Source organism: Littorina saxatilis, linkage group LG1, assembly GCF_037325665.1.
Source record: "Littorina saxatilis isolate snail1 linkage group LG1, US_GU_Lsax_2.0, whole genome shotgun sequence".
In the NCBI taxonomy this organism is placed as follows: domain Eukaryota; kingdom Metazoa; phylum Mollusca; class Gastropoda; order Littorinimorpha; family Littorinidae; genus Littorina; species Littorina saxatilis.
Window position 1 is genome coordinate 108,678,932 of NC_090245.1, and position 25,386 is coordinate 108,704,317.

At 44.8% G+C, this 25,386-nt stretch overlaps 1 protein-coding gene across 1 annotated transcript in view; it reads right to left on the reverse strand.

Moving 5' to 3' along the window:
* LOC138974808 (neuronal acetylcholine receptor subunit alpha-10-like) overlaps nt 1–23,231 on the reverse strand; it is a 56,375-nt gene extending 33,144 nt beyond the window's left edge. The window contains exons 1-4 of the mRNA XM_070350550.1: nt 23,219–23,231; nt 22,553–22,777; nt 10,114–10,268; nt 7,968–8,012 (exon numbers count right to left, since the gene is read on the reverse strand). Coding sequence (XP_070206651.1) covers nt 7,968–8,012; nt 10,114–10,268; nt 22,553–22,777; nt 23,219–23,231 — 438 coding nt within the window. The remainder of the gene's footprint in view (nt 1–7,967; nt 8,013–10,113; nt 10,269–22,552; nt 22,778–23,218) is intronic.
* Between the last annotated feature and the right edge of the window lie 2,155 nt (nt 23,232–25,386).

Genomic DNA, 25,386 nt, shown 5'->3' on the forward strand with positions numbered 1-25,386 from the left:
TAGGACTCGTCGCTCAACCACACGTGTTTCCAGTGATTCCGGACGGTCCAGCGAAGGTGCTGGTTGCCCCACTGCACTCGGTTCTGGCGATGGCGGCGGGTGAGGACAGCTCCTCTGTGAGGTCTGCGAGCTCTCAAACCAGCTTCATGCAGGCGGTTCCGCACGGTCTGGTCCGATAATCGGTGTGGCCCGGGGAGAGCCTGGACAGAAGATGAGGCCGACAGGAAACGATTCCGGAGGTGGCGGAGCCGTATGAAGCGGTCGTGAGCAGCAGTTGTCGCCCTTGGTCTTCCCGCTCGTGGCAAGTCAGCAACGGAGCCAGTGGCTTGAAACCTGACCCACAGTCTACTGATGGTGCTCTGGGACACGTGGAAGTGCCTGGCGATTGCACTTTGACTTTGGCCTGCTTGTAAACGACCCAATGCAATTTGGCGGTCTTCTCTGCTCAATCGGGCCATCTTTCGTCGCTGAATTGTCGTCTGATTTCTTTGTGGCGAACAATCCGCTTTTATGGGTTTTGGAAGACATGGTGAGAGCTCAATATTCCCCGAGTTTCACGAGATTACACTGAAGCATGACGAGTGGTCATGCCAAATGAGCAATTTTGACATTGTAGCCACTGATAACGCATGCGTCACGTGCAGAGCTCACTTGTGGCAATGGACGAAAGGTCGACGACCAGATAAACATTTTCTGCAGTTTGGTGGATATCCTTGTAGCCATATAACTAAATTAACCAAATATTACAAGCTATGCGTTTCTTTTTTTGAACAGTATATGTTGCTCAGTTGTTTGATGTGGCGTACGTTGCTCAACTGAGTGCATGGAAGTCCGCAGCATTTGATGCGCTGAGTTCCATGTTGCTCAGTGGCTCGATGCGTTGCTGAGCTCAGCGTATGGACGCCCGCGAGCGACAACAGCTAAGCACAATGACGAACATCACTGTGTTATCCGTACTGTCCAGTCATATTCAAAACGAACGTTTCCAATTCCAGTATCCTTACAAAACATTAGCGGCCAGTCCTGTGAAGCACACTGCTGGCAAGACTGTAGACTGTAGAGGCGGGATGGTCAATGGCAAGGGAAACTTGTACATCTTTTCATGATTTAATGATATTCTGAAAGGAGTTGGTATCAGATTTCATGTCCCATTCCTTTCGAGGACATGCAAGCTGGATGTCAGCGCGCCTCAATTATAAAAGGTACTAAACATACCACAATTATAAAAGGTACTAAACATACCACAATTATAAAAGGTACTAAACATACCACAATTATAAAAGGTACTAAACATACCACAATTATAAAAGGTACTAAACATACCACAATTATAAAAGGTACTAAACATACCAGAAATGTCCCCATAGCCTGTTATATTCGGCATAAACCACAGGAAACTTGACATCAGCGTCTTCGTAGTAATTAAGGATGTTCGTATAACGAATTAACAACCAAATCCTCAACTGAATCTAGTTAAGGAGGTAAACCTATCTGTAATTTGGCACTGACAATTGAAACTATAGATAATACAATATTCAGTATCGTCGTATGCTATGCAGTTATGATGGGCGATATGCGGCATTATTACCGCAGCACAAAGCTCTAGAGAACAATGACTGTACGCAGTAACTTACCACCAGTGCAAGGTTGAGCAAAGAGGAGGTGTAACAAACAACTAGGTATTCGGAACCTCCAAAGCATGTTTGCGCCAGAGACAATTGGCCATCTCTTTCCCCGTGCACTGTGCGAGTAGCTGCCGAGTGTTGCATGTCATCTGTAGTCGTTGGCTCCACCGCCGTATTTCAACACTTTAGGGACAGAACAGGTGCCCATCGTCTGAGACTGCATGCGCCTACCGTCAGGAATAAAGACGTGTTCACATCTCTGGATCAAGCTTGCCACCTGCTTGGAACTTTCCAGATGGTAAACATCCCACGGTCAAGATAAACAAAACGGACATGTGCTGACGGATAACACACGCCAGTAACGGGAATTAAACAAGCGAGACGGCAAATGCGATGAAGATGTAAACGGGTTTATTTTTAACAGTGCCAAGAGAGAGAGAGAGAAAGAGAACAAGAACAAGAACAAGAACATCATTTATTCTTCAGGCCTCTAGCCCCTAGAATAGGGTCGTTACAAACAAAAATACAAGTCAAAAGTACATACAGCGGCAAAGCAACACGAAGATACAAAACTAAACACATACAGCGGCAAAGCAACAAAGATACAAAACTAAACGTACACGGTAAAGTAATACAGTCACAATCAGTCGTCTTGAGCTATGTTTTCAGTAAACTCCAGGCGAGTTTTTAGAGCAATAAACAAGTAAATGCTTAATCTACGAATATCAGATGATGAGCCGTTGCGGAGAATATTCACAAAATTTAATGAGTTATATCTTGTATTTAGAAACTTAGCCCTGGCGTTTGCATACAATGGACAATCAAATACAAAGTGCTTTTCGTCTTCCACAACATCACAGAGCTTGCATAAAATATTCCTGTCCCTTCCAAATGTTCTTCTAAAACACGAAGCTCCAATAGGCAACACACCCAGACGCAATTTGGTCAAACAATCGCGGAAACATTTTTTGTCAATGAAATCAAAGTACTTCTCACTTTCAAAAACTGTTTTGAATAATCGGTAGTTTTGATAAATGTCATTACTTATAATGGAACCATTCCATTCCTGCAAATACATATCAGCCATTCTCTGTTTAAATAAAGAAATAAATGTTTTTTCACACCCCACCCCTTGTTGCAACCAAACATATCCAAACCCCGTGCTAAACAATGTATTCTTTACATGTGTTGCATTAAGTATGCCTGTCTGGGAATTCTGGATATATCTAGTGTCAACAGCTTCAGCCAATATTTTATGCACCTTACTGCACTGTTGATGTACAGAGGGTAGCGTCCCAGTTCTCCATACACAAACTTGTTGGATACTTTAAGAGGAACACTTAAGAACCTTTTGCATGCAAGTGTGTGAACCTTTTCTATATTGTCTAATCTTTGGAGACCCCACATTTCGGAAGAGTACATTAATATGGATTGCACCTGGGAATCGAAAATTTTGAAAAAACAACTTTTGGAGATATCATTCAGTTTTCTAACGTGTCTAATACAGTCAATGCATGCTCGCCTCCCTTTCACCGCTAAAAAATCAACTCCCCTTTTCAAACTCATTTTTGTAGTAAACACAAAACCTAAATAATTATATTCATTAACAACATCAAGCAATTTTCCATTCAAATACCATTTTTCATTCTTACCCAAAAACCCCCCTTTTCTAAATACCATACATTTGGTTTTATCAATGTTAATGTTTAGGTACAGTCTTTTACATGCATCGTTTAAAACATTAATCTGCCTTTGTAATCCCAGTGCTGTGTCAGAGAGGAGAGCTAGGTCGTCCGCAAAAAGTAAAATAAATAATTCGACAAGGCCGGGCAAAAACTGAATGCCATGCATTCCACCGTTTTCCACAGAGTTAGCTATCTCGTTTATAAAAAGGGAAAAAATTTGTGGACTTAAAATACAACCTTGACGGACCCCAACTGGACACTCAAAAAAATCAGTCATTCTGTCTTCAATCCTCACACATGACAAAACATTTTGATAAATGGCAACTATTGCTTTCATAAATTTTCCATTCATACCATACTGCATCAAACTGTCAAACAGTGGTTCTCTTTGAACAGAATCAAATGCCTGGCGTAGATCCACAAAACATACATATAATTTACATCCTCTCTTTGCAAAACATTTATCAACAACAGCCTTTAATGTAAAGATATGATCCACGGTGGAATAACCACGCCTAAAACCAGCCTGAGATTCTGTTAGTTTTTTATGTTCTTCCGTCCATTTCACTAATCTCTTATTCAAAACAAAAGTATAACATTTACTGACTAAACTAAGTAATGAAACCCCGCGATAATTCGCAGTTAACTTGGGATCACCCTTTTTAAAGATTGGAACAATAATAGCTTTTGCCCATTCATCCGGATAAATGCCCTGGTCAAACAGGATATTAAATAATTTTGTGAGGAAGTGGACAGCAGTATCAGCAACTAACTTTAACATTTCCGCTAGAACTTCGTCGCTACCACATGCTTTTCCTTTTTTCAAATTTCTAATGGCTTCTAAAACCTCAGATTCTGTAATTACTGCATTCAAGTCGGCACATATATCATCGGTTACTTCCCTTGCACCAGCCTGCCCACCCTCTCCCTCTCTCTCCGCTTGCCTTACAACGTCAACATTAAATAGCTGCTGAAAATGTTCAAACCACTGTGCATCAGTAACCTCCTTAGAAATCCCTGACTTTTTTCTTCCCGATAACTGCTTTACTTCCTTCCAAAATAATTTCCCATCTTTTCCCAAAGAAGCCAGATGTAAAGCTTTATTACGGCTATAGCTTATTTTTTTTGTTTTGGTTAACGTCTTATACTGTTTCCGTGCTTGTACATAAAGTTCGCGGTCTGTATCTGATTTACTAAGTCTATAATCAGTCAAGCGTTGCCGTGCAACAGTCTTCGCCGTTTGACAATCATCGTCAAACCATAACGCAGGCCTACGCTGCTGTCCGCCTCCTACCAAAACCCTCTTTCTCATACACTCACTCGCTGACAACAATGCATCAGTAAACAATTTCAATGCTTCATCTACATCATAGTCTACAACAATAAAAGCTTGTTCACACAAATCATGTAAATCATCTCTATACCAAGTTTCCAAGAAGCTCTGATCTTTAGACTGGTCCCAGCACATTTTAGAAATCCATTTTGGTTTGCTTGCCTGAACTTTGTCAGAAAAATCAATATTGTTTAGGCAACTCAACACTAATGAAACAGGAAAATGTGACGAATCAACAGAAGACATGACACGTAACGAGCGAATAAAATCTGAAGTACAAATATCAATAGAAATAATGAAGTAGTCAATGGTACTACCACCTGATGTAGACACAAAAGTTAAAGAATCATCACAATCAAATTGCCGTAAGCCATTCATTATAATACAACCAAACATAGAACACATATCAAGCAGCTCTTTACCAAACGCGTTTGTTTCTTTATCATCAGAAATCCTTGCACACATTTCATAATCTGAATCTCTAAAACACACTTTATTCCAATCCTCATCAAAACTATCATCAGGCACAGCATTATTCGAACTTGTTCTAGCATTCAAATCTCCACACACAATCAAAGAGAAATCCTCATGAATAGATTCAAACAAATCAACAATGCATTGTTCTAGAATTTCAATACCATAGCCATATTCAGAAACATCCCAAAATTTGCTGTCATATGGGTGTAAATACATGCAAATCAAAAACACATTCTTATCTAAACCGAACAACGTTTTATTTATTTCCAGTACAACCGTGTGTTTATATTTAACATCAATGCGTTTCACTAGCTGTGACAATCGTTTTTTAACAAAAACCATCACACCACCCGAACATCTTGCTCTCTGCGATAATCTGACAGCCTTAGAAACATGCACATCATAGTCTTTGAACACAGGGTACTCTCGATTATCAAAATCAACAAAGGTTTCATTCAGTGAAAAAATGTCAAAACTTAGCAAACAGTCAATCACATCCTTTATATCAAGTTTTTGTAACCAACCGTCACAATTCCAAGTACAAATGCGAATAGAACTTGGGCCTTGGCCACACCCCTATCTGTTTGTGCTTGTGGAGCCACCCCTACCTCTACCCCCTCTTGCACCTGTCCCCGGAGTTTTCCCACCTCTGACCTGCTGCTGAGTTTGCCCTCTACCCTGGGCGGTGTATCCCCGTTGTAGGCCTAGTGCCGAGTTTATTTTTGGCTGCGTGTTGTCATTCTGATTGGCCCTAGACCCCGAGCGCTGACGTAGCTGCATGGGACTTTTGTTCGTGACGCGCAAAGGAATGTGGCTGTCGCGGCGTGCACGTGTCTCCGATGACGACGTGTCAGGGTCTCCCTGTGACGGTGGAAACTCCATGCCTTTGCCAAAAGCGAACTGAGACCCTTCGTCGTCATTGGGTTGATGCCGATCGAGTGGGGGGAAGTCCGCAGAGGGGTTGCCAAAGGGGTCGTAACCCCAGTCATACATCGATCTTTGTGTGTTTTCATCCTCACCTCCCTCCGCACCCCCGCCAAACCTCTCTTCATGAACATCATCCCCTCTAATTGGCTTGCCTCTCTGGGGTGCCCCCTCCCACTCCTTCAGCTTGACCACTAGTTCTCTCTCAAGATCGTAAGTGTACACGCCCTCAGAGGAAACGAGTTTGTCAAAACGCATTTTGGGGTATTTCCCCGCTTCGTACAACTCTGTTTGCTTGGTGCTCAGGCCCTTTCTTTTCGCCCTAACTAGCGCAGAGAAGTCCTCCCTAACGGTTACATTCTTAAAGTCCTTTGTGCGTTTCAGATTGCGTGATTTGCTAAGAATGAGACTTTTTTGTTTGTAGGACAACAATTTGACCACAATCGCGTTACCTTTTATACGATGCGCTCTCTCGATGTCAACAAACTCATTGATACCCATCCCTTCGCTGATCACCTCCCTCACACTCTCTTCACAGTCCCCCCAACTTTCATTGTCAAGGTCTTTATGCACACCGAAGAACAGCAAGTTGTTTCTGCGACTGTGGTTCTCGAGAGAGTCACATTTCAGTGAAAGTTCGTTGATCATACCTTTAAGGTCTTTGTTTTCTTTCTACAGGTTGGAACACTGATTCTGTAGTTTATCAGTCCTAGCCTTAAGTTGTGACGACAGAGACTCCTTCAGATCATTCATGTCTGTCTTCATGTCTTTCTTCAAGCTGTCCATAGCCGCGTTCTGTGATTCAACGATCTCCTGTTTTGTAGTGTTGTGTATCTGCTGCAGTCGTTGAAAAAGGGCATCCATCATGGCACTGGAATCAGGCGGGATAGGCACCGACTGTGACGTCATCGACATTGGACTGCCACGCCCCTCGCTGTTGTTTGCTGATTTTGCAGGATAGCTTGGATTGGGCCCAGGATTCTGCTCGATATCGCCCCCCAGCAAGAGAAGAGCAGCCACGAAGACGATCATGCCACAGGCACTGTTGATGAGTAATAGACCGTGTACAGTCACTCTGATGATGATGCGGACTCTGGCACTGGACCACTTTCTCCTGTCCCTCATGTATGACATCACTGCCACCATGTTCGCGGGACTGTCATTGGGGTTGCCCCCTACGTCATCACAAACCAGTTGCAGGAATGTCAGAGTGAAAAACAGCGATAGCACAAGTCCACCAGCTTTGGTCCCCTGGTACATACGGCGCCTACTGTAGCTCTCAGCTTTCTTATACAGCAGTGAGATCAGAGTCCATGTCCATACACCGGTTTTCGCACGGTGACTAATAGCACACGTAGGCATTGTTGACAAGGCCTAACTGGTCACAACAAGTTTACAAGGTCATGCTCGTGATTGCCGATGTTGAAATGAATATGGGTCACAGACTGATGCACGCTCACAGCGGGTGCGGGTACGGTTACACGGGTGCACAGATACACAAATACTGGAAAATGACGGATGAGCTGAACTCCAACTGGGTTTGAAACTGTAGGCCTATTTTGATGCACAGTATCACACAGAAAATGTCCAAATTTCTCGACTTCGCCACTATCATGAAACGAACTGATAACTTCTTCAGATGCCAGGATCACTTAGAATGCCACTGTTATAAATTTGGCCACCGAGAGTCACTTGAAACTATCAAATTGTCTGGAAAACATCGCAGCCCCCTCAGAGCAGTGCTTGCTCGCCGCCATGTTGCACGTGACCCCCGAGAGAAAAAGAGAGCGAGAGAGAGAGAAATAGAGAGAGAGAGAGAGAGATAGAGAGAGAGAGAGAGAGAGAGAGAGAGAGAGAGAGAGAGAGAGAGAGAGAGAGAGAGAGAGAGAGAGAGAGAGAGAGAGAAGGAGGACGACGACTTACCTGATCAAGCCAAACGTTGGTTGTCAGCACCTGGTTCTTCTCATCCTGCAACCACAACATGGAAGTAACGTCAGTTTTGCTTTTATTTCTCATATAAAGAGGAGACTATTTCATCAACACAAGACAGCAACTAACGTCAGAGCTACTAGTAATTGTCCTAGAAAGAGTAAACGATCCCATCAATTGTGAACATCAACACAACATCCAAAGTGTGCGAGGGAAGCAGGCAGGCAATTGAATTCTGATATGTGTTGAAGTTGAACGATGCTCTTAAACATGGTAAAAAGTGAACATGTCTGATACGGAGTACATGATCGCTTATATGAGAAAGAATTAAGTCTTTTCCAGTAAACTATAAAACAGACAGGACTATTTTGCCCTGCAAACAGAATGTGAAGCAGACGTGTGCTTTAAGGGTCAACCTGCAGTGCGCTTTGGGTTGCCGCTTAGAAAAACACTTCAATCAAATTGGGGGAAAGAACGTAGACAGTTTTGCACAGGTAACCGATGTACGACTAAAGTTTAACAACAACGTTAATTTTAATGGAAGTCGCTCAAGATAATTGTTGTCATTTGACAAAAAGTATTTCCATTCGTTTTTCGTGGATAGATATATGTAGTCCCCAAGATCTAATCAAACAGTTTACTGGTAATTGATTTCGCATTATACTTCCTCCCTATTTGCTCCCCCTCTCTCGTTCCCCCCCCCCCCTTCGTGGCAAATTTACAATGGCGTGTCTTGGATACTCTGGGTCCTAAATAGAGCGTGCTTCATACCTAAATGAGCAATGATTTTTTTTTACTGTGACGTCATGCACACTTCCCATTGCAGCTTCAAAAAAACAAACAAAACACAAAAACAAAAACAATCCCAAAACCAACACCAACAGGTCGTTCGGAAGACATCACGCACGCAGACCATCCCACAGAAGACTAAACACACTTATCATGTCTGTGACAGAAAGCACGACCTTCCTTTCAGACAGCATCGGATCGCTGCAGCTCAGGAAGTCAATGAATAAATCCCACCATGACTCTACTCCTTATTACGTGATGGCTATTTCATCACAGGAACTGACGTCATGCGTGTTGCTTTGACGTAAGAACACCGCAAAAACCATGTCTTGCAGAAATGGAGATTACAGGATTTCATGTGTCCAAAACAGCCGTTGTGAAGGCATATCTCGTTTTCTCTCGCTGTTTCTCGTAGCCCCTCGTAATAGCTATGATGTGCAGACGGTCAGATAAGCAGGGCCGTTTTTTTGTTGCTCAGAAAACCCCATTCATTCCCCGGGGAAGCTGGACTGATATGAAGAATCTTGTCTTGGTCGTAACCCTAGGCTCTCCCTGTTGCATTACACGGCAGACTGTCTTTCCCTGCTGCACGTAATGCCCACAAAGACGTCCCTGAACGCCGCATTATGCAGTGACCTGTCTTCTCCAGCCACTCAGGCTATGCCCAGCCTTTTATCTCGGCCTTTGGGAATGAACCATCATTTCCCCATTTGCAGGATTCCCTCTCAGTGCGCATCATCTCTCCTGGGATACCCCGTGAGCTGACGCTCCTTAGTGGTGGGAAACATATTGCCATGCCTCGAGGGCGTAAGATGCGCTGACAGACAGGCAGACATACAGACAGACAGCCGGAAAAACGGACAGACAGACAGACAGTCAGGCGGATGGGTAGGCAGGCATGCAGTCACACAGGAAGACAGACAACGAAGAAACAGACAAGCAGGCAATGACACAGACATTAAAACAAACAGACAAGCAGGCAATGACACAGACATCAAAACAAACAGACAGACAGACTGAACACATTGATGATCTGTATAAGCGTGATACCAAGGTTGACGACGACAGACTGACAGACAGGCAGACAGACAGACAAACAGACAGACGAACAGACCAACAGACCGACAGACAGACAAACAGACTGACCACATCGATGATCTGTGTGAGCGTGATACCAAGGTTGACGACGACAGACAGACAGACAGACAGACGAACAGACAGACGAACAGACAGACAAACAGACATACAAACAGACGGACCACATCGATGATCGGTGTGAGCGTGATACCAAGGTAATTGACGACGACAGACAGACAGACGAACATACAGACAGACACACAAACAGACTGACCACATCGATGATCTGTGTGAGCGTGATGCCGAGGTTGATGACGACGGGCCGCTTTGCGTCATAGACAGGTCTGACGGATGGGTCGTAGTTGTGACGTAGGTACCTCAGCAGCCGTTGCTCGTCCGTCAAGTCGCTGTCCGACCGCACCTCGTAGTCTGCAAATACAGAGAGAGAGAGAGAGGGGATGGTTGGTTATTGCTTCATATCGTCACAACTACCTTCCTGACTATCCGGGACCGATACAAGTATGTTTCCTTTCTCAGTGCACATGACAGTCGCCATGCTTCAAACTATGTTTGCTTAGGTCCACTACAGTAAACATGTACAAGGTTCTTAAAAACTCACGTCTTTTACCTTTGATAAAATACCTTTACATAAAAAGTGAAATATCTTGTCCGTGGGGACATTCCGGAATAAGACCTTCGAAGCTTCTGCAGTGTAGTGTTTGTCACGAATTGCTTGTCAGTCCACACACTTGGCCAGGACGTGTTGAAGGGTCCAAATTGAACACCCAAAACAGTATAGCGGTGTTTGCATCAAGTTGGGACATGTTGTGTGCACACCACCCCGGGCTGACGTGCATGAAGCACCTACGTGCACCAACTCGGTGGTACGCAACCGCAGCGTCGGATTGGTTAAAATTGAGATTTGTTGTGAATTCAACCAATCAGAACCAGGTGGCTGGTTCCTACTCATTTGTGTGACACCCAGTTTTAATTCGTGCACCTCAGCCCTAGAGTCCAGTCCGTTCAATGCAACAGGAAGACTTTCTGGTGGACAAACGCCTCTACTCGACTCCCGAACCTTGGTCCACCTTTTGGCAGATTTTATTTATTTGCTGTTAACATCAGCAATACATGATTACAGCCTCACTTAACTGTAGGCTGCGAACAAGAAAGTTTTTGCCACAAGAAGTGCAAGCATCTTTGTACTGTTTCAGACGTGGTGTTTTACGTTACCAGAAATAACCGTTTCTCTGTGACAGTTACCAGTACTGTTGCCTTGGGGTATCGGTAATTCCCATAATTCCTCGAACGTGCCGGACAAGCCCTCGCCAAGGGGAGTGCAGCCTTGAAGAATGACTTCGATTCCCTCCCTTTTCTGGGCAAATGGCTGTGACAACCCGTCCCTCGGAGCGAGGCTGGTGAGTGCCTAATTGTGGTAATACACAGTCGTTACAAGCATGCCCCACCCCCTCCCTCCCCGCCGTCAAATTAAAGACTCGACACGGCTTTGCCAGACTTCTTCTAGCGGAAAGAGCCGCTTGATCGGTAGACGAGGGAAGGATGAATTTAAGGGTAGAGTGGGGAGGGGGTGGGGGTGTCTATCGAAAAACTGATCGATTGATTGAAGAGTTTGCCTCGCTTTTGGAGGCTTTAAACGAGACTGTACGCCGCCCCCTCCAGACTAGCATTTCATTTACGTGCCCTACTCCGGCACCGATCGACAGTTCCTTTGGCAAGTAACGGTTAGCAGAGAGTTAGGGTTAGCAGGGAGTAACGGTTAGGAGGGAGTAACACTTTGGAGGAAGTATGGGTTAGGAGGGAGTAACAGTGAGGAGGGAGGAATGGTTAGGAGGGGGGAACGGTTAGGAGGGGGGAACGGTTAGGATGGGGGAACAGTTACGGGGTTCATCAGTCAGCAGAGAGTGTCCTGTGATCGGGACAGCAAATGAAAGTCAAGAGCTGCCATCACCGTCAGCGTTCATCACGGACATTCCCCTCATTTGCATATAGACATTTGCATTTTAAACAGCTCCTCCGTCACGATCAAACGCTGAACGACACGGCGTCATCACACAGTCCGTGCATCCCTCATTCGATCGTTACGAGCGAAGCCTTGATGCAAAGGACGTAGCTTCTCTTTCGACAAATCCATCACATTCACAGATCAGTCAGCCAAATAAGGCAACAGCTAGACAGCAAGGAAACCACGCAATCAAACACACATTCGAGCTGTACACGTGCGTACGGCGCACCTTCGCCGTAGAGGGCAACGTTTGGAGTAATGACCCTTTGAATATGCATCGGGCGCAGCAGGAAATTTAGGGAGAGTTTCCTTGCAAGGTCTTGCTGCCGGTGATTGCGGGAATGGCGTTTATTTCTGGTTTTTGAATCACACGGAGAACAGCTCAATGATCTTGTACACACCGTACACCCATTACTCATAAAGAACTTGACTGGCCGTCATGAAATTGAGGTATTTTTTTTATCACACAGGCACAAACGGCTCAGCCACTACTACCCCTCCCAACATGTCTACTTCATTTTGAAGGCACGATCCTGCCCCCCCCCCCCCCCCCCTTCCCCTTCTCCTCTCACCTCCCCCCTCTTAAAGCTGGAGTATCGAGATGACAGTTGTGTGATACTACGAGGCCATTACCCCCCGGAGCCAATGTAAGTGGCTCCACTAGAGCTGTACTCCATGGACCACGTTTCTGTGACGGTACCAGAACAGTACAGCTTGGCCCCTCCTGTCTTTCACACTCCCAAGACACAGGGTGTTGACCGCACCAGTGGTTCTGACTTGACCCCAGGTGAAAGTACAGTTACACGAAGGAGGAGAAAGCCAGAACAACAAATCGTGACGTCCTTTTCCCACCTGCCTCCCGACAGCCACGCTCCTTTTGCCATTATAGCGGAAGCCCCCTTTGAAAAGAAAAATCAAGACCCCTCAAACACACACACACACTTTCTTTCTTTCTTTCTTTCTTTGGTGTTTAACGTCGTTTTCAACCACGAAGGTTATATCGCGACGGGGAAAGGGGTGAGATGGGATAGAGCCACTTGTCAATTGTTTCTTGTTCACAAAAGCACTAATCAAAAATTTGCTCCAGGGGCTTGCAACGTAGTACAATATATTACCTTACTGGGAGAATGCAAGTTTCCAGTACAAAGGATTTAACATTTCTTACATACTGCTTGACTAAAATCTGTACAAACATTGACTATATTCTATACAAGAAACACTTAACAAGGGTAAAAGGAGAAACAGAATCCGTTAGTCGCCTCTTACGACATGCTGGGGAGCATCGGGTAAATTCTTCCCCCTAACCCGCGGGGGGCGGGGGGGGGGGGGGGACACACACACACGAGCACAGACACAAAAACACACCCATACCCATACCCAACAACCAAACACTCGAAAAACAAAAGAGACACACCCGCAGAACAAAATAAAAACAACAACGCTGAGTGAAACATCGCCGCAGACATTCCCCTTTCAGCCTTAGCCTCCGAATCCGACCGGGCGCACTTACATCTTCTCTAAAGCTTTGTGTGACGGCTTACTAGCGCCAAAACTAAACATTAGTAATTAACCCGTGAAAGTTACTAATTTTCACAAGAAAATTACAATTATGACGTGAAAATTACTAATGTTCACGTGTTAATTACTAATTTTCACGAGTTAATAACTATTTTTCAAGTGTTAATGTCTAATTTTCAGTTTTGGCTCGCTTCCTGACGGCTTACTAGCGCCACAACTAAAAATTAGTAATTTTCACGCGTTGATTACTAATTTTCTTGTACCTCGTGACTTCGGGGGTCTCAATGCGCATGCGCGACTGTTACACCGGTGTCACGATTTCATCTTTCGCCTGTGTACATATTTCCCCCTCGACATATACTCAAGACTGAAATGTTGTTTCCTGGTAAAATTACGAAGTGAAATTATTTATGGACGAAAAGCATGTCAGTTTCTTGCATGTGAAGAAAATTGGTGGTAAAATCTAATAGATTTCACCCCCAAAATCGAATTCTTCGTGGTTACGTCCCTTGAGTAAGAAGGGAAACATTTTAGGATGAATCAAATTTCTAAGTTAAATAAAACAAATTGGTTGGACAAATTTGGCCCCATGAATGTAAGGTACACAAGGTCGCTCATCAGTACTATCGAAGGGTGTTTTTTTGTTCAGTGTAGAGTTTATACTAGATCAACGAGGCCGAGAAGCGAAATATCAACACGGCGAAAGATGAAAACGTCACACCGGCCAGAGCGAAACTTCCTTCGATTCGAAACTTTTCTGGTCCATAGTTCTTTAATCCGATGCAAATTAACAATAAGAGCTGAGCGCATGTGTAGATAACCGTGACATACAACTGTCTGTCCGACAACTTGTTGAATAACGAATTCTATCGAAAGATATTTGTGAAAGTGTGCGAGTTTCGACCAAAGAGATCCGTCTGCTAGTGGTCGGTCCTTTAGCACATGTCCGGCCGGCCGCCATTTTTCCTCTCTCGGTTCGAACATTTTCGGATCAATTGTCATCGATTGTCGTACACTAATACATTACAAAGCAAATTTATGAGTGTGGTAATGGAAACAAATACGAGGTACGGCTGTCTGCCCGACAATTTGTCGAATAAGGAATTATATTGAAAGATATCTGTGAAAGTGTGAGACCACAGCCGATCAAAAGTCCGTCTGCTACGAACAGCTTCGATTCGAAAGTTTTCGGGGTCGATTATTCTTTGTTTAGATACCCAAAACAACGTGAAGGAAAGCGCTATTGCAGAACACTGTGACATGCAACTTCCCGTCGGATAACTTGGTCGATAAGGCCTTCTATTAAAAGATATTTCTGAAATAGTGTGAGAGTGATATTTGCCGGACGTTGAAGCCTCTCAGTGCGGACTCTTCAAGTCCGACTACTGTGACCGAAAACGAGGCACGTGAAAATGGTAACCCTAGGTTTTGGCACTAGTAAGCCGTCATAGCTTTGTCTCCACGAACGGCAGTTAAGCCCGATTAAGCCCGGCTCCCACTAGACTGCCGTTAACGACGCGAAATATCCCGAGGGATCGCCGTTAGTTCTAGAATAAGACTCTGCGTCCCCGGGACCGCTGCCAAGCTGAGACGATGTGATGATGCTTCCCAACGGGGCCACGTTCATTGTGTGGGTGGAGCCATGTTTGCTGACTAGTTTTTCCCGTTCAGTTTGATTTCGTCATTACTCATTGCCTTGCTTGTGCCTTCCCTGCAAGCGGCTCAACATTGTCAACATACCTTTCTTGTTTTTTGATTTTTAGTATTTCACGTTAAAATGTGGGCTTAGTCTTAGGATACTGTCTGCATAGTAATAACGGAATATACGTAATTAGTTTCCTTTACTCAAGCAAATGCTGGAATTATGTAGCCTACGTTATTACATTAAATTTCCCTACGATGATGTACGACTGAAAAATTGATTATGTACAAGTCAAATCGATAAACATTTGCACAAGCTCCTGAGGATTCACGTAAGGTTTCGACAAGGCCTTCACGTATTTTATTTCATTCATTTTTAGTACCCTCTCTATTGATTGCCATTGAACATTAACTTTTGCTCTGAGACATTTTGTAAGTTTTATTGGTGATTACATGCCATGACAATGACCCTCAACATTATAATAATAATAATAATAAGAACATTTATATAGCGCTAAATCAAAAACTTTCGTTAAAAAGGCTTGCTCTAAGCGCTTGACATCTAAACTAAAACGTCATTCACACTCTTTACAATGATGTACAAGAACTTCATGTCACACTCTTTCATTCAGTATAGCACCATTCACACAGTTATTATTCTGTACAAAACAATAAGCTAGTCTAACATTTAAAATGTTCATAAAATGAAAACAAGAGAAAACCAGACTGATTAAAACAACTGCTTAGTGCTAACAAAACATGAATCTTAATAATAACGTAATACATATTTAACTATTAAGACCATAAAAAACCTATATGCTAAAATAACTTCGAACTTTTAAAAACTTCTTATAAAATACACAACACATCTAGATAAACACCAGAATGATAAAACAAAAGGCAACTCGTTAAAACTATTAAATGCATCAATGTCTAAAACACGAAAGACTCAAATATAAAATACACAATTCTCTAAAATTGTTTATTAAAACTGAAACCGACCTGCTCAAAGTAAACCATACCCACCCCCTCCCTACCCACCCCCAACCCTCCTCCTACACTAAATACTAATTATTTCTACTCTTAACTTCCCAACTACACGTTATCCATAAACTATGCACAGGAACATGTGTGTCAGCATTATGTGGCACCGACATGACTTTTAGTATTTCACGTTAAAATGTGGGCTTAGTCTTAGGATACTGTCTGCATAGTTATTAGTAATTACGGAATATACGTAATTAGTTTCCTTTCCTTTATGTCAGCGATATGATACAGTGACAGGCCCCTCCTCAACATGATGTCAGCGATATGATACAGTGGCAGGCCCCTCCTCAACATGATGTCAGCGATATGATACAGTGCCCCTCCTCAACATGATGTCAGCGATATGATACAGTGGCAGCCCCTCCTCACAGCGATATGATACAGTGGCCCTCCTCAACATGATGTCAGCGATATGATACAGTGACAGGCCCCTCCTCAACATGATGTCAGTGATATGATACAGTGGCAGGCCCCTCCTCACAGCGATATGATACAGTGACAGGCCCCTCCTCAACATTATGTCAGTGATATGATACAGTGGCAGGCCCCTCCTCAACATGATGTCAGCGATATGATACAGTGACAGGCCCCTCCTCAACATGATGTCAGCGATATGATACAGTGGCCCTCCTCAACATTATGTCAGCGATATGATACAGTGACAGGCCCCTCCTCAACATGATGTCAGTGATATGATACAGTGACAGGCCCCTCCTCAACATGATGTCAGCGATATGATACAGTGGCAGGCCCCTCCTCAACATGATGTCAGTGATATGATACAGTGACAGGCCCCTCCTCAACATGATGTCAGCGATATGATACAGTGGCAGGCCCCTCCTCAACATTATGTCAGTGATATGATACAGTGGCCCTCCTCAACATTATGTCAGCGATATGATACAGTGACAGACCCCTCCTCAACATTATGTCAGCGATATGATACAGTGGCAGGCCCCTCCTCAACATTATGTCAGTGATATGATACAGTGGCAGGCCCCTCCTCAACATTATGTCAGCGATATGATACAGTGGCAGGCCCCTCCTCAACATTATGTCAGCGATATGATACAGTGGCCCTCCTCAACATTATGTCAGCGATATGATACAGTGGCCCTCCTCAACATTATGTCAGCGATATGATACAGTGGCAGGCCCCTCCTCAACATGATGTCAGTGATATGATACAGTGGCAGGCCCCTCCTCAACATTATGTCAGTGATATGATACAGTGGCAGGCCCCTCCTCAACATTATGTCAGCGATATGATACAGTGGCCCTCCTCAACATGATGTCAGCGATATGATACAGTGACAGGCCCCTCCTCAACATTATGTCAGCGATATGATACAGTGGCAGGCCCCTCCTCAACATGATGTCAGCGATATGATACAGTGGCCCTCCTCAACATTATGTCAGCGATATGATACAGTGGCCCTCCTCAACATTATGTCAGCGATATGATACAGTGGCAGGCCCCTCCTCAACATTATGTCAGCGATATGATACAGTGGCCCTCCTCAACATTATGTCAGCGATATGATACAGTGGCCCTCCTCAACATTATGTCAGCGATATGATACAGTGGCCCTCCTCAACATTATGTCAGCGATATGATACAGTGGCCCTCCTCAACATTATGTCAGCGATATGATACAGGGGCAGGCCCCTCCTCAACATTATGTCAGCGATATGATACAGTGGCCCTCCTCAACATTATGTCAGTGATATGATACAGTGGCAGGCCCCTCCTCAACATTATGTCAGCGATATGATACAGTGGCCCTCCTCAACATTATGTCAGCGATATGATACAGTGGCCCTCCTCAACATTATGTCAGCGATATGATACAGTGGCAGGCCCCTCCTCAACATTATGTCAGCGATATGATACAGTGGCCCTCCTCAACATTATGTCAGCGATATGATACAGTGGCAGGCCCCTCCTCAACATTATGTCAGCGATATGATACAGTGGCCCTCCTCAACATTATGTCAGTGATATGATACAGTGGCAGGCCCCTCCTCAACATGATGTCAGCGATATGATACAGTGGCAGGCCCCTCCTCAACATGATGTCAGTGATATGATACAGTGACAGGCCCCTCCTCAACATGATGTCAGCGATATGATACAGTGGCAGGCCCCTCCTCAACATGATGTCAGTGATATGATACAGTGGCAGGCCCCTCCTCAACATTATGTCAGTGATATGATACAGTGACAGGCCCCTCCTCAACATGATGTCAGTGATATGATACAGTGGCAGGCCCCTCCTCAACATTATTTCAGCGATATGATACAGTGGCAGGCCCCTCCTCAACATGATGTCAGCGATATGATACAGTGGCAAGCCCCTCCTCAACATGATGTCAGTGATATGATACAGTGGCCCTCCTCAACATGATGTCAGTGATATGATACAGTGGCAGGCCCTCCTCAACATTATGTCAGCGATATGATACAGTGGCCCTCCTCAACATGATGTCAGCGATATGATACAGTAGCAGGCCCCTCCTCAACATTATGTCAGTGATATGATACAGTAGCAGGCCCCTCCTCAACATTATGTCAGCGATATGATACAGTGGCAGGCCCCTCCTCAACATGAAGTCAGTGATATGATACAGTGGCAAGTCCCTCCTCAACATGATGTCAGCGATATGATACAGTGGCAAGCCCCTCCTCAACATGATGTCAGCGATATGATACAGTGGCAGGCCCTCCTCAACATTATGTCAGTGATATGATACAGTGGCCCTCCTCAACATGATGTCAGTGATATGATACAGTGGCAGGCCCCTCCTCAACATTATGTCAGTGATATGATACAGTGGCCCTCCTCAACATGATGTCAGCGATATGATACAATGGCAGGCCCCTCCTCAACATTATGTCAGTGATATGATACAGTGGCAGGCCCCTCCTCAACATGATGTCAGTGATATGATACAGTGGCAGGCCCCTCCTCAACATTATGTCAGTGATATGATACAGTGGCAGGCCCCTCCTCAACATGATGTCAGCGATATGATACAGTGGCAAGTCCCTCCTCAACATGATGTCAGCGATATGATACAGTGGCAAGCCCCTCCTCAACATTATGTCAGTGATATGATACAGTGGCAGGCCCCTCCTCACAGCGATATGATACAGTGGCAGGCCCCTCCTCACAGCGATATGATACAGTGACAGGCCCCTCCTCACAGCGATATGATACAGTGGCAGGCCCCTCCTCACAGCGATATGATACAGTGGCAGGCCCCTCCTCAACATTATGTCAGCGATATGATACAGTGGCAGGCCCCTCCTCACAGTGATATGATACAGTGGCAGGCCCCTCCTCACAGCGATATGATACAGTGGCAGGCCCCTCCTCAACATTATGTCAGCGATATGATACAGTGGCAGGCCCCTCCTCAACATTATGTCAGCGATATGATACAGTGGCAGGCCCCTCCTCACAGTGATATGATACAGTGACAGGCCCCTCCTCACAGCGATATGATACAGTGGCAGGCCCCTCCTCAACATGATGTCAGTGATATGATACAGTGGCAGGCCCCTCCTCACAGCGATATGATACAGTGGCAGGCCCCTCCTCAACATGATGTCAGCGATATGATACAGTGGCAGGCCCCTCCTCAACATGATGTCAGCGATATGATACAGTGGCAAGCCCCTCCTCAACATGATGTCAGCGATATAATACAGTGGCCCTCCTCAACCCTGGTGGTAAGACCACCCCCTATTAGTTTTCCAGGGTCTCTGTTAAAACGTTTGAAACTGTACCGCCATTTCAAGACTCTCCTTCTTTCAAGGCCTGATGTTTGTCAGATGTGTAATGTCTAAAAAGGGGATTCCACTGTAACAACGATATTGTGTATTTTGGATTTGTTTCGATAATACCCCGCCCCCTCATCAGCTTGGGATTATGTTGCGACTTTGGTCTCCATGAAAGGACACTTCCCAACAACGGAAGTGTCGCACTAAGAGTTGTGTGGCTTTATGTGTTTGTTGTTAATAACGATGTGCGACAAGTGTATAAATCATCTCCCCCTAAAACCGCCTGAGATGTGCTGGAGGAAATGGCCAACTGGGTGTCAGTGAGACCCCGCGAGCCAATGAAACCGGCTCCTGAGCCGTGACTACTAATTAGTCATCTAGGGACCGTCTGGGTCAACCCGGCGGGGGTTGTGGTTGCCACAATAAGTTTTTGATAGATTTTAACTATAGATTTCTAATTCTAGAGCTCTGGAGCTATTCGTCATACCGTTTTTGAGAAAAACGTTGTTTAATGAGCGTATTTTCCCTGTGTGTACTTACTATTCTCGTTTAGGGGGTTGGGTTCACTGAATGAACATATAACCTGAACCACTTGACAGATATTCGTTAACTGTATATCATTCGAAAGGTAAGGAAATCATGTACATCTTGAAGTCATTTCAGATTACGTCAAATAGTTCCTGTGCCTAATGTGACGACGTATTTCAGTACTTTTGGGGAAAAAAAATCAACCAAAACAGCAGACCTCTAGTGACAGGAAGCGTACACTGTAGGGACTCTTCGGGCTGTTTCCCAAGCGTCTACTCTCCTGCTACCTCCTTTGTCATTCACACGCGGGTGTGGTTGTCATCTCTGCAGTGGGTCGATCGCTCATTATCAGACAAGGTTTCCTTGATCCGAAGGTCAGTACAACAGGGGTAAAGCGGCACAAGGGGATGGGATAAGAGGGGGGAAAGTTGATGAAACCAACCCAGCCTCTTAAAATAGCCATTACACTGAGACGAGCGTAATAATCACCTCACGTTATCACGCCAACCATCAGCGTGGTCTGCGATGCATACGTAAAGCCCATCTTATTATGTGAGCCAAGTCTGCTTCAAGAAGCTCTCTGTACGAAGCTTTGGCACTGCCACTGGATGTTCGGTATAGTCTACGCGAAGCCAACTTTGGGCTCAACTACAGGCCGCCTTAACACATTGACACAGAACGTTAATGTGACGATATACACATTGACACAGAACGTTAATATGACGATATACACATTGACACAGAACGTTAATGTGACGATATACACATTGACACAGAACGTTAATGTGACGATATACACATTGACACAGAACGTTAATGTGACGATATACACATTGACACAGAACGTTAATGTGACGATATACACATTGACACAGAACGTTAATGTGACGATATACACCGTCATACAGTGTGTCTGAATGGCCAGCCACTTTTGTCATCGCCAGGATATCAACGTAAAGTTCACGAGACTGTATGTAGATACACAGTGTCGTGAACTCTGTCTCCAGACAATGTCACTTACAGGTCAGCAACAGACAATGTCACTTACAGGTCAGCGAAAGACGATGTTGGGAAATAACTCTGTCTGGTTTGCATGGGCTGTGAAAGAGTGATTACTCTTGCTTTTGAGGCAATCTTTCCCACGTGACATTAAAGGCCAGTCATCAGCGATGGGTGTTTCTGAAAACGAGCACTTGTGGGAAGTTTGCCTAAATAAAAGCAAGAGTATTCACACTTTCACAACGCATAGGCCTACAAATCCGAACATCCTCTATTGGTTTGATCAGTAGCAGACTCACGCAAAGATGACGTCACTGTATATACACACAACGTGTTTCACAGATCAGCCATTGATTTGAGCGGTAGCAGACTCACGAAATATTGACGTCATTGTATAGACACACACCGTGTCTCACAGATCAGACATTGGAATGACCGCCACTAGACAGAGAGGGGAGATAATTGAGACAAAGTGTCCGCTATTTGCTTCACCCTCCACTGAGACGATCATAGATCAGTGAAATGGTGCAATATTCATATTACACCAAATCATAGCGAAAGACGCGTTGCGGCAGGAAAGTGGTATCGGCTTGTGCGGGTCTCAGACAGCGGTGTTACTCATTCTGCCTTTTGTGTGACAGCACGTGCGATCCGCTCTGGTAATGGGGGCAGCTTTGTCCCGCTGACCCATATCCCGCTGCTCGGGATCCAAGGATTAGTTCGTCGCCGACCCACACATCTCTTAAACCTGATATTAATTGAGAGAAGTCGACTTCACGAAGCTCGCTGTACAAAGCTTTTGACTTCACGAAGCTCGCTGTACAAAGCTTTTGACTTCACGAAGCTCGCTGTACAAAGCTTTTGACTTCACGAAGCTCGCTGTACAAAGCTTTTGACTTCACGAAGCTCGCTGTACAAAGCTTTTGACTTCACGAAGCTCGCTGTACAAAGCTTTTGCGAAGTCAACTTGGGGCGGAATTAAAGACAACCTATAGCCCAACTTGCCCATGAAGCTACAAAACCGGCAGCACCGTAATAGCCTGGACCCGTCCTGTGACCCACTGTACTCACACCCGTGCCCGTCCCGCCACACAGCCCAATGATCCACCCCACTCCCTAATAATGCAACACCACCATCGCCACCACCAGCGTGATACCCACTGTACTCACACTCGTACCGCCACACAGCCCAATGATCCACCCCGCTCCCTGATAATGCAACACCACCATCGCCACCACCAGCGTGATACCCACTGTACTCACACTCGTCCCGCCACACAGCCCAATGATCCACCCCGCTCCCTGATAATGCAACACCACCATCGCCACCACCAGCGTGATACCCACTGTACTCACACTCGTCCCGCCACACAGCCCAATGATCCAACCCGCTCCCTGAAAATGCAACACCACCACCAGCGTGATACCCACTGTACTCACACCCGTCCCGCCACACAGCCAAATGATCCACCCCGCTCCCTGATAATGCAACACCACCAACGCCACCACCAGCGTAATACCCAGCGTTGGTTTGGGGTGGAGGTGGTGGGTGGGGGGACCCAGTGTACTCACTCCGTGCCCGTTCCGCCACACGCCCCAAATCCCTACTCCACTCCCCCCTGCCCCCGGGCCCCATAAATAAAGCAAGCTGGAAACGTATGCAGCCAATTTCCCAATGCTCTCTTTTATTTGGGTTTTGGCCGCGGAGGAAGAGTGCAGAATTAGCCGGCGGAGTAATCTTGTCTGAGACATCCGGGTCCTTGGAGTGGCGTGTTAGAAGGGATGAGACGGAGTGATGGCTATCTACACAGTTTTAAGTATTTCACACTGTCCCACTTGCGTTGGCCATTTTGAATCACATTGAAAGTCACAGTAAAGGCGAGACAGGTCCAGACAACGTCTTGCGTGTAACTGTCGGCGAAGCAGAACCAAACACTGCAAATTAACATTTTCTTTCGTAATCTAGCACAATTTCTTTACGAGAACTCACCAGAATAGAATCTCGTCGTACCTAATTTGCAATGCTTGAATAGAGTGCATGCATGCATAGGCGTCAGAGTGATGAACAATACTTAGATGATTTTACGGGCATCATAAATCATGAACAATACTTCAACAGTGTGCACATTCTCAGGCTTCAGAACTCGTGAACAATGTTTCAGCAGAGTGTATGAATTCAGGGTCATCAGAACTCATGAACAATACAATTACATTAACAGAGTGTCTAAATTCAGGGGCACCAGACCTCATGAACAATACTCGAACGGAGTTTAAGAATTCACGGGCATCCAACATCATGAACAATACTTCAACAGAGTGCATACATTCTCATGAGCAATGTTTAAATATAGTGTATGAATTTACGGGGATCAGAAGTCAGTAACAATTATTACTTCAATAGAGTATGGAACCAAGGGCACCAGAATGCATGACCAATACTTCCAACAGAGTGTGTGAATTCACGGGCCTTAAACCGTGGCACATGTATACACAAGCTTCAAACAAAGTGTGCGAATCCACAACTTTGTATATATAAAGATAACAATGACTGCAGTATTACCATTACAACTCTTAATTTCCTTCTGCTGCAACAATTCCTCGTCCCGAGCAACAATTCAGATCGTCCTTCTCTGAAGAGAATGGGAAATGAAGACATGCGACCATCACAGGGGACAGGACAAATCAACATTTACATTTCACACAATGAAGGGGAGAGGGTCGGTGGATCAATGTAATTCCCGCACTGCATTCCGTGATCCGGGCCTGTCCCTGAGCCCTTCACTTCAATGCTGAGATCGCACAGCCTCCATCTGTGCGAGGCGTGCTAATTCGCTAGTGTGGTGGCAGACACGACACTTTGTGTGTCATCGTCTATTAGCCATGTTCATATTTGTGCCAAATTTCATTAGCATAGATCAACTTCTTTATAGGGCTAAGAATATGTGTAAACTTTTGTTGACAAAATATGAAAAGAAAACGCATGACCGGGGATGGTGAAAGCAACATAACACAATTGGACCCTTTGGCTGAAAAGTAAATAACACTAATCAAATTGAAAATAAACAAATTAATCACATTGTTCTTACTGGCAAAATGTTAACAAGCAAATTTAAATATGGGAATAAGTATGATTTGAATGTTGTATTTGAACAAGAATTTATGTTGAGGCGACAGTTTATTAATGTATGAATTTGTAAAGTAATTTTTGCTGTGATTGTCTAAAAAGCCACCAATTCAACATAATACATTTCACACAATGAGGGGAGAAGGTCGGGGGATCAATGTTATTCCCGCACTGCATTCCGTGATCTTATCCCTGAGCTCTAAAAGGCTTACTCTGCCTCCTGAAAAAAGTTCGGATAATCGTGTCGGATCTGGTCAGGCATTTATATGGGATAAGACCATATCACTTCACTTGGTCACATACCAAAAATGAACAGCTCCGGTACTGTCTGCGCACAGTGGTAATTAATTTTAGAAATTAATTTCGTAGATGACACTGGTGCCTTTTTCGGAAATTTATTTAAAAAAAAAATCCAACTCGCCACAGCAAGCAGTCAGGGTGCCGAGTTTTGGCATGTGACAAAGTGACAAGATGGTCTTATCACGTGACAAAGTGACAAGATGGTCTTATCACGTGACAAAGTGACAAGATGGTCTTATCACGTGACAAAGTGACAAGATGGTCTTATCACGTGACAAAGTGACACGATGGTCTTATCACGTGACAAAGTGACAAGATGGTCTTATCACGTGACAAAGTGACAAGATGGTCTTATCACGTGACAAAGTGACAAGATGGTCTTATCACGTGACAAAGTGACAAGATGGTCTTATCACGTGACAAAGTGACACGATGGTCTTATCACGTGACAAAGTGACAAGATGGTCTTATCACGTGACAAAGTGACACGATGGTCTTATCACGTGACAAAGTGACACGATGGTCTTATCACGTGACAAAGTGACAAGATGGTCTTATCACGTGACAAAGTGACAAGATG